The 10,760-nt window shown below is 44.1% G+C and overlaps 1 protein-coding gene across 1 annotated transcript; it reads left to right on the top strand.

The window, feature by feature from the left end:
• Window positions 1-3,659: 3,659 nt before the first annotated feature.
• LOC129742256 (uncharacterized) lies at window positions 3,660-8,972 on the top strand. The gene has a single exon (XM_055734131.1). It carries the CDS (start codon window positions 3,660-3,662, stop codon window positions 8,970-8,972), a length of 5,313 nt encoding a protein of 1,770 aa, XP_055590106.1.
• Window positions 8,973-10,760: the final 1,788 nt, after the last annotated feature.

The raw sequence follows: 10,760 nt of genomic DNA, 5'->3' as shown, positions 1-10,760 counted from the left end.
ATTAGAAACACCGAAATTCGGCATTCTTTATCTCAGAAACCCCTGGACGAAATTTTACAAATTTAGCGTTTTTTAGCTACGGCAAATGTTTTGTTAAATTTTGTCGAATAAAGTTTAACACTCAAGTTCAGTCCATTTGAGTTCTACTTCGAAGTGTAGCACTCTGTTGGCAAGCGAAAAAACGAGATGATCTCTTAAATTCTAAACAATTTATGTTGATAGTAAAATTTTTTACAAGTTACCCCTTTTTTTGAATTTTGAATCAGCATTCTAAATCTGAATTCTGAACCTAATTGCAAAAATCGCGCTTTGAATCTGTATCTGAATTTCCATAAGATTTCTGAAATGTACAAAAAATACGATTTCCAAATCTTACTCCAGATAAGAATTTTATGAGCCGAGTTTTGGAGCCCTCATTCATGAATCAATTATTTAAGTTCTGTATTTCGGGTTCAATCTAAATTCACTATTTCAATAATTTATTTTTAATTTGTATTGTGAATCAGCATAACAATATGAATTTACAAAGATCTGCATCTGGCTCTTCAATTTTGGATTGCCATTTCGAAGCTTCGAATTTTTTTAAATTTTGTTTAAGAATCAAGTTTAAGCACTTTGAATTTGAACATAAAACAAAAATTCTCTTTTTTCATATTCGGAAAACTATAATAAAAATATTGAATATGCACATGATCTCGTAAAACATGATTTAATTTTTTTATGAAATGCAAAAAAAAAATAAAACCAGGATTTCAAAGCAGCTTTAAATTTCAATTTTTTTAAGATACTTCGAACTGAAGAGTCTTGAACTGGATGCAGAATCCGAAATACGAAAATAGGGATACAATTTTAGTTAAAGGAATTATGGAATCAGAACCTCCGAAATGGATTAAATTTAATTCAAAATTTTATATTCAGACCTGAATTTCGATGAACAAGAGATAAAATTTTGAAAAAGTGTAGCAGAATTCCGGACTTTGGATGGATTTTTGAGGTTTTGGCGTAAGTTTTTAGTCTAGGTTATTACTCTTGATTAGCCTTACTCTATTATCATAATTTGGTTCTGAATTTAAAATTTTGAGTGTTGAGTAGAATACCTTGCTTGATGTTTTGGATCCTCATGGGGGGGTTTAACCCCCAAAACCCCTACCCGTTCCTACAGCTATGGGTTTAGAAGATACAAAAAATAACCTGATATAAATTCCAATGATCATTTTCATAAGTGTTAACATTCTGAATTTTGATTTCATGTCACCAATTTGCAGAAACTATAAAAGAAATTAAATTTAGAAAAGTTTTTTGAGGTGCTCAAAAACCACTGAATCAGCTAATTTGTATGCTTTATCATACATATCGCCAGCTGTTCTGAAGACAAGTTCAGGAAAGGTTTTCATCAAATGTTTTTTTACAATAATTTAATCATTAAGGATTTAATTTATAACCTATGAAATACAAGCATTTAATTTGGATCACGCATACGGGCACGCATTCTCTTCCAAAATTAACCACATCCCGCAAACTGCCTTCTATCCCCTTCTTTGCGATATCTTTCTCCTGGTTCTGATGTTTTTTAAGGTTGGGGGTTCAGACATTTTTTTTATCAAATTCTCACGTTCTTGCATGCAGACAATATACACGGTACCGTTTCAGATCCCCAGAACTCATTTCGGAACCTTCATCAATCACGAACAATAGTATCAGATTACTCCAATTTCCGATGTGTGTCTAGCGAGCAGCAGCGAAGGGGCTCAGGAATACGAGATGTCTTGCTGGCTGGAAGGATGGTGGTTTATACTCCGTTCGTTCCCACTTTTTCCCGGATCAGGAGGTCCTTAAAGATTGGTCGAGGAGCAAAAGAAGAATAAGGAAAAAACAGTTCCTACACCCGTCTATCACAGATCCTGGCAAATCTTGAAACCCTGAATTAAAATCTCCAATAACAGTGCCCGGATTGCGAAGGAAATCCGGATGGAAAAACGGAATTTATTCCAAAACCTACAACAAGGCGGCGGGAAGGTAGAAAGAAACTGTTTCATTTTTTGCCCCTCTATCCTAGGTTCAATTCTGATGAACTGATCAGGGTGACGATGACGATTTACCGTTTGTATTTGCCAAGCATTAGGCTTTGAATATTTCATATATTAATATTTTCTAATCCCTCTACATTTATTTGATTGTCCAACACAAAAAAACTGACATCGATATCTTAATCCGTGTGAACCCTTCCAACTATTTAGATGAGTTCCGGATAAAACTGGCATGTTTTGCCTGGTTGTGGCTTCCAATTGTTAAGATTCCGAGTTTGTTTATTCTGAGAGTTAGGAAAGTGGGAACTTGTCTGTTGGAATGAAAGATATCCTTTGGGACTGTTAATTACTAATTTAATTGCTTCCAGTTTTCTTGCAATATTTACCGTTGTCATGCAGCAAGATACTCTGAACGAGTTTTTTGAAGTACGTAAGAGTATTATATGCATATATATTCTACTTTATTTTTTCAATCCTTAGCAATATGTATTGACAAATTGTATCTGTATTTGATAATTCATACGTTTATGATTGATGATATTTCCTAATACACAAAGTCAAATCGATATCAGTCAAACGACAACCGTGAATACGGAGAAAAGAAATAAAGATGGCATTTATAGGGGAGAGTGTGGTAACGTGGGCCATGGGGAAACGTGGGCAAATCTAAATATCTCAGCTGTGTGTTCAGATAAAAATCTCAATCCAATTGTCATCGTCGTAGCTTTGCGTAAGCATGTTTTTCTATATGTTGTTGACTTAGGTACGTATCATATGCTTCTTTTATTTAACTATCCTAAAAAAATGTACTTACATAATTAAACAAGCACCCGAAAAATTGCATCCATGGGAGACCTAAAGTACATAACAAACGCAACTGTTACGGCCTCAACCCAGTGCCGGGGCACAAGCATACGTGCCGCTCCAGCAGCATTCTTCATCCTGGGGAGGCCGAAGTACACCATCCACATCACCAACATATCGCATGAAAAACTTACCTTCCATTAAAAATTTCTCTTTGCTAGGAATCAGAAGGGCCACCCTAGCGTTAAATGCATATGTTAAACCTTAAAATTAGAGGAAAAAGCATAATTATAGTCCAAATTAAGCTAAGCAAAATTGTTTCATACTTACCGATAATTTCTGTGGTTTGTTTACTTTTCGTCATTTGGGGCACGTTCATGCAATCAAGATAGACTTAGAAGAGAGAACGTACTCACCTTAGGGAAATCCGGGCTGCCAAATAAACGGGAAAAGTGGTATCTCAGCTCCACTCACTTTCTTAAGCGGGAAAGTAAGCGTCGCGAAGCATCGAGATGTAGCTAGGTAGAAAGGGTAGCTCATCAAACCCTGAAGATCACAAAGGGTAGATAATGGGAAAGGAGACCCAAACTTTCTAGGCCGAAAGAGTCTGGACGAAAGGATCGAAACAGAGACCCAGAACTTCTAGGCAATAGAGCTTGGACGAAAATGGGTATAAAAAGCCAGCCCAATTATGTAATTAAATCAGTATCAAATAAACTCTTTAATAGCACAGTATACGAAAACGTTTTTCTACGATCATCCGAAATCGGTTAAAGTTCCAGACCTGAACAATCACTCCCTGCGAGAACATTTGGCGCTGTAGACAGGATGGACAAGCTAATCGTTAAGAGAAACGTCATCGAAGGACGGCTGCGTAGGACCGAAGAACGTATCGAAGCTGGCGGCGGCATCAACAGCATTGATGGCCTTAATGCTGAACTGGGGTGCATCCAGGAGCTATGGCAAGACTTTCGAGCCATCCAACAGGAGATTCTCGAGTCCTGCATGGATGTTCCCAGTTTGGAGGAGCATCTAGATGCCGAAGCAGATTTGGTGGCGCGGTTCAACGCAGCGAAGGCCGTTCTAAACGGCAGAGTCCGCGCTCTACTGCGGACGGAGGAGAAGAGGGAACCGGAACCAAGCGATGGTGAACCCGAACTTCCGACCAATGCTGACGAGAGCTTTTCGTCATCATTAGGGAATCGGGCACCGATCGCACCGGAACCTGCAATACTAAACGCGACGAACGTACCGGGCACGGAGCAGGAGGCACCCATACGTCGGTCGCCAACAAGTGTGCGGCTAGCTACCCCGGAGCTGCATCTGCCGAAGGGTATTTTGCCGACGTTTTCGGGCGAATACGGAGAGTGGTCATCATTCTATGACCTGTTCATCAGTGCAGTGCATAACAACCACAACCTTACCCGAGCTCAAAAATTATTTTATCTAAAAACGTACACCTCGGGTAAGGCCGCAAATATAATCAAGCATGTCAGGGTAGAGGATAGTGCCTACGAGGGCGCTCTAGAAGCCCTGAAGCGGCGATTTGATCGAAAGGATCTCATCGTCGCCCATCAAATACAGAGATTTATAGAAATTCCGTCATTTACAGTACCATCCGGGCATTCCCTTCGGAGGCTGTTCGACACGGCGGATGATATCATTCGAGCCTTGACCGCGCTTAGCAGGGAGGAAAGGGACTGCTGGTTGATTCATCTGCTACTGATGAAGGTGGATGTAGATACCCGGCAAACATGGATCGACCGCACCGCATCATTCGAATACCCCGCTACGATGGAGGAGTTTCTGGTGTTTATCGACCAACGGGCCTACGCATTAGAAACAGCTCACAATTCATCATTTCGCACTACTACTGGTGCGACTCCACGACCTACGGTGGGCGGAAAATTGGTGGGAAGACAACGGATGCAAAGTTACGTCGCTACTGATTCAGGTACGAATTCAAAATGCCCAGTGTGTCAACAAAGGTCACACTATTTGTTGTTTTGTCCACGCTTCAAGGCTCTTTCTCCAACAGAGAGACTCCAAACCATTCGGCAACTGGGATCGTGTACCAATTGCCTGCGCACAGGCCATGGAACGGAGCCATGCGGCGCGGGAAAATGTAAGCGGTGCAACCAGAGTCATCACACGCTTCTGCACGACAGCCTGGTGCCAACTCAGGTGCACCTGTCTTTCGGAACGGTGAACCATGTCGCGGTGGACCACTTCTCATCCGTAATTCTCGCCACAGCCGTCATTTGGGTCAAGAGCGCCACCGGAGAACGCGTCCCAGCTCGAGCCCTTCTGGATTCCGGTTCACAGGCATCTTTTGTTACGGCCAGCCTCGTGGAACGACTGCAATCGCGAACCTGTCGCATCGACATTCCTCTGAAAGGAATCTCCGGAATGGCAACCAAGCTGCGCAAGGCCGCTTCGCTCACTATCGGGTCCCGACACTCCAGCTTCGAGGCAACCATCGAGTGTGCTATTTTGGAAACAATTTCTGGCCGCTTACCGAATCAAGTATGCGATGTAAGCGGTTGGGGATTGGAACCAGGGCTGCCACTTGCGGACGAAAATTTCCATACTCCAGCGAACATCGACCTGCTTATCGGGGCCGGAGTCTTTTACAAGCTTCTGGAAAGCAACCGAATTCCACTTGGGCCGTTCAAGCCGGTCCTCCAACAAACCGTATTGGGTTGGGTGGTGGCCGGTGAGTGTTACACCGGAAGGCCGGAAAACCCAACCGCACTCAGTCTGATTACTACGTTACCATCCGATGAAACACCGCTTTCGTTAAATCAGATGGTCGCACGGTTCTGGGAGCTAGAGACCTTAGTTCCACAGCCAATCCTCTCCGATGAAGAACAGCGGTGCGAAGACCACTATCGACTACATACTACCAGAGATCACACTGGTAGATATGTAGTCAAACTTCCCTTTAAACGAGACCCGGTAGAGATGGTCGAAACGGGATACGAGGCGCTGCAGCAATTCAACGCACTTTGCAGGCAACTACAAAGGGATCCAGAGAAGAGGAAACTTTACGAAGATTATATCAACGGGTTTATCACCGCGGGCCACATTAGTCGTGCGGCTCCACTAACGAAGGCTCAACGGCTAATATATCTGCCACACCATGGGGTCCAGAAGGAGAGTACCACCACTAAGCTCCGGGTGGTGTTCAATGCAGCGATGAAAGCCAAGAATGGTGTTGCGCTGAATGACCTGCTTATGACGGGGCCGGTAATACAAAAATCACTGTACCACATACTGCTCAACTTCAGACGGCATCCAGTGGCTCTAACGGGGGACATCGAAAAGATGTACCTCCAGGTCCGTGTTTCATCAGAGGACAGTGAGCGATTAAGAATGATCTGGCAAGAGCCGGGTCGCAAGGTGGCGGAATACTGTATGAATACAGTAACATTCGGTTTGACGTGCGCACCATTCTTGGCGACCAGGACGCTAAAACAGCTCATCATCGATGAAGGCCCAGATTTTCCCGTGGCTCAAGAGTGTATAGACGATTTCTACATGGACGACTGCCTGACCGGGGCGGCTTCCATTACAGCGGCTAGGCAGAAAAGAGAGCAGCTGACGGCAATGCTGGCAAGAGGCGGTTTTCCGATCCGGAAGTGGGCCTCCAACGAACCGGCAGTTCTTGAAGGAGTACCTCGAGAGGACTGCGCCACGGAGATGGCGTTAGACTTTGAACCCGACGCTACTGTTAAAACACTCGGAATCAGATGGCAGTGTCGCGGAGACATATTTATCTTCGAAGCTAATTTCGACGCTTACCAGGAGAGCTACACTAAGAGGCAGGTTCTATCCACGATCGCCAAGATATTTGATCCACTCGGCTTGATCGGACCAGTCATAACCATAGCGAAAGCATTCATGCAGGAGATTTGGAAGATCAGCTGTGATTGGTCCGATCCACTGCCGCCTAGCTTTAATCAACGATGGCGGATGTTCCTGACTCATTTGGGAGAAGTTTGGCGAGTGAGAGTCCCTCGGCGCATATTAAGCATCGATCAACCTACCCGCCTATTTCTGCATGGATACTGCGACGCTTCGGAGCTAGCATACGGAGCGGTGGTCTATCTGCGAGCGATCGACAACAGAGGCAACACCAGTTCCAGGCTGTTGTGCTCGAAATCGAAAGTATGTCCAATCAACCGACCCACCATTCCGAGAAGTGAGCTGTGTGCGGCTGCTCTGCTGGCCGAGCTAATTAGGACGGTCAAAGATAATCTTCGCATGGAGATTCATAAAACAGTAGCTTTCAGCGATTCAATGACCGCGTTAGCCTGGATTTCGGGGGACCCTTCAAGGTGGAAAACCTTCGTCGCGAATCGGGTGGTGCAGATCAACGAGGTCCTACCGGCGATTAACTGGCGTCACGTTCCTACTAAACAAAACCCGGCGGATCTCTTGAGTCGTGGAGCAGCCCCTGTGACGTTGGCAAGCAACAAGTTGTGGTGGTGTGGTCCATCCTGGGACCCGGAGGAAACCAGTGAGGTACCAAGTGTACACCTTACCCCGGCCGAAGAACGCTCCGTGGATAAGGAGCAACGAAAGGTATATCCAGCGCAGGCGTACTTCGTCAGTGAAAGCGAGACGCTTGACCATCTCCTGAACAAGTATTCCAGCACAGTGCGGCTGTTCAGAGTGTTGGCGTGGATTCATCGCTTCGTGGACCACTGCGAAATGCCACCGGAAGATCGAACATCGGGACCCCTAACGGTTGAAGAAATCCAGGGGGCAGAACGTAAGCTGATACGGTATACTCAGCATCAAGCCTACGACGCTGAAATCACCGCGCTGCAAAAGGGAGACTCGCTGCCAGAGAAGAGCAAGCTGTGGCCGTTGACACCGTTTTTGGACGGAGGACTGCTCAGGGTGGGCGGCAGACTGGCTAGATCGAATTTGCCGTACGAAGCGAAGCACCCTTGGATTCTACCACCGGAAAGTAAGCTGGCGAGACTTATTTTTCAACAAGCGCATGTTCAAAACCACCACTTAGGAGCGCAGGCGCTTCTAGATCACGTCAGGCGTACCTTTTGGGTTCCTAAAGGACGAAATCTAGCCAGAAACACAGTCTGGAACTGCGTTCCTTGCTTCAAGGCGAACCCAAATCGAGGCATAGTGCAGCAGGTTATGGGCCAACTTCCCCCAGAACGACTACAGCAATCACCACCATTTTTCTACTGTGGCGTAGACTACGGCGGTCCAATCAACATCGTGGAACGACGAGGTCGAGGCGCGAGCACTAGCAAAGGCTACATCGCTCTTTTCGTATGCTTCGCCACGCGGGCCGTGCACATCGAGGCGGTGAGCAAACTAACGACGAAAGCATGCTTGGCGGCGTTTAGGCGATTCATTGCGCGGCGAGGCGTAGTCGGCCACGTCTACAGTGATAACGGCACCAATTTCCAAGGCGCGGCCAAAGAAATGCGGGATTGGTACCAAAAAATACAATCCCCGGACCACAATCACCGTATGGCAAACTTTCTGGCAGGGGGAGGAACGCAATGGCACTTCAACGTCCCGGGCGTACCGCACATGGGCGGTCTCTGGGAGGCCGGCATAAAAAGTGCAAAAAGGCATCTCAACATCGTTGCGGGGAATGCTAAGCTGACCTTTGAAGAATTTAGCACTCTGCTGACGGAAATCGAGGCGATACTAAATTCCAGACCGCTGTCCCCTCAAACAAGTGATCCGAATGATCTAAGACCGTTAACTCCGGGACATTTTCTGATCGGCAGGCCAATCATCGAAGCAAACGAAGGTGCGCAATACCCGAATAGCGCAGACTTACCCTACGACGTGAGGTTTAAATACGTAACTCAGCTGAAAAATCATTTCTGGGAAAGGTGGAGCCGGGAATACATCCCGGAGTTAATGGTCAAAGGAAAATGGCAAAGACCCCTGAACCCGCTAAAGGAAGGAGATCTGGTACTGATCAGGTCAAAAAATCTGGTGGTGGCGCAATGGAGACTCGGAAGGATTGTCAAACTTCATCCATCGCCTTACGATCGTCCGAGGTTGGCAACGATAAAGGTACAGTCGGCGGAAATTGTACAAACCGTGCACAATTTAAGTAAAATTCCCATCAATAGAGAGGAAAATTAACCTAATTTTGGTGGGCGGAATGTTACGGCCTCAACCCAGTGCCGGGGCACAAGCATACGTGCCGCTCCAGCAGCATTCTTCATCCTGGGGAGGCCGAAGTACACCATCCACATCACCAACATATCGCATGAAAAACTTACCTTCCATTAAAAATTTCTCTTTGCTAGGAATCAGAAGGGCCACCCTAGCGTTAAATGCATATGTTAAACCTTAAAATTAGAGGAAAAAGCATAATTATAGTCCAAATTAAGCTAAGCAAAATTGTTTCATACTTACCGATAATTTCTGTGGTTTGTTTACTTTTCGTCATTTGGGGCACGTTCATGCAATCAAGATAGACTTAGAAGAGAGAACGTACTCACCTTAGGGAAATCCGGGCTGCCAAATAAACGGGAAAAGTGGTATCTCAGCTCCACTCACTTTCTTAAGCGGGAAAGTAAGCGTCGCGAAGCATCGAGATGTAGCTAGGTAGAAAGGGTAGCTCATCAAACCCTGAAGATCACAAAGGGTAGATAATGGGAAAGGAGACCCAAACTTTCTAGGCCGAAAGAGTCTGGACGAAAGGATCGAAACAGAGACCCAGAACTTCTAGGCAATAGAGTTTGGACGAAAATGGGTATAAAAAGCCAGCCCAATTATGTAATTAAATCAGTATCAAATAAACTCTTTAATAGCACAGTATACGAAAACGTTTTTCTACGATCATCCGAAATCGGTTAAAGTTCCAGACCTGAACAATCACTCCCTGCGAGAACAGCAACCAATTTGCAAATCATAGCTTGTGGGGAATCGTGAGCCTCATTTTGTGGGGTATTTTGGGCCTCTATTTTGGTGTTTTTATACACATTAAGAATATAAAATACGTTTTCCTATCTGAAAGTTTTTTTTGCCAAATGAAAAGTAGTGAAAAATATTTGGTCCATTTTTTCCAATGCGATAGAGACGAACATAAATTCTATATAAGGAATTTTGCCGAAACGTTCGCGAGCCAGGAATCAGAAACTATTCGATCATACTTAACTTTCTTTTCTATTTTCTCATCTGAAATCGCTTGAAAATAACTAAATGAATTATGAAATTTCAATTTTGGGTCATCTCATAAACTTTGCACGTTATCTAGTCAATTTAGATTTGGTTGGTCCACGTTTCCCCACAATTTTTCAAAATCCAAAAAAATACATTTTTTAAAACGGTCAAAACTCAGTAAATTATGTATTTAAAAAATTAAAAAAGCCCAATGATACATGGAAATGTAGATTAAAATGTAGAAAATGTAGATTCTAAATCTATTATATAAAATTATCTTGTAACGGTGTTTGTAGTACTACTCCTCTGAAATGACCAAAACGATTCAAATGAAATTATTTTTAGAATATTCTGTAGCCATGCGAATCGGTTTATATCGAATAAAAACAACACAAAGTCACATAAATTGTCCGTAATAATAAAATTTGTAATAATTTGAATAAAATAAGTCATGGCTTCCATTTTTTCGAGATTTTTTTTCCTTTGGGCGGTTTGTTTTACACGTCTCCATGGTCGAGGCGTCGCGAGTAAACGTCGCGAGGGGATAGTAACCATGGCATAGCATACTGATTAGTGGGAACATTTGGGCGCATTTTTCTCAACCAAGCATATGCACGTGGTGTGGTGGCGATATGAAGCCTTCATGTGATTTTTTTCTTCTTGATTCCTAGCTCATTTGTGCAGCACATGGTTATGAATGACGCCTAGATGTGACTCAAATTGACATTTTGCCGATCGAATAAATCATACAAATTTTGTTTT

This window comes from Uranotaenia lowii, chromosome 2, assembly GCF_029784155.1.
Source record: "Uranotaenia lowii strain MFRU-FL chromosome 2, ASM2978415v1, whole genome shotgun sequence".
In the NCBI taxonomy this organism is placed as follows: Eukaryota; Metazoa; Arthropoda; class Insecta; order Diptera; family Culicidae; genus Uranotaenia; species Uranotaenia lowii.
The sequence above is the reverse complement of the archived record's forward strand: the minus strand, read 5'-3'. Positions and strand labels throughout refer to the sequence as shown.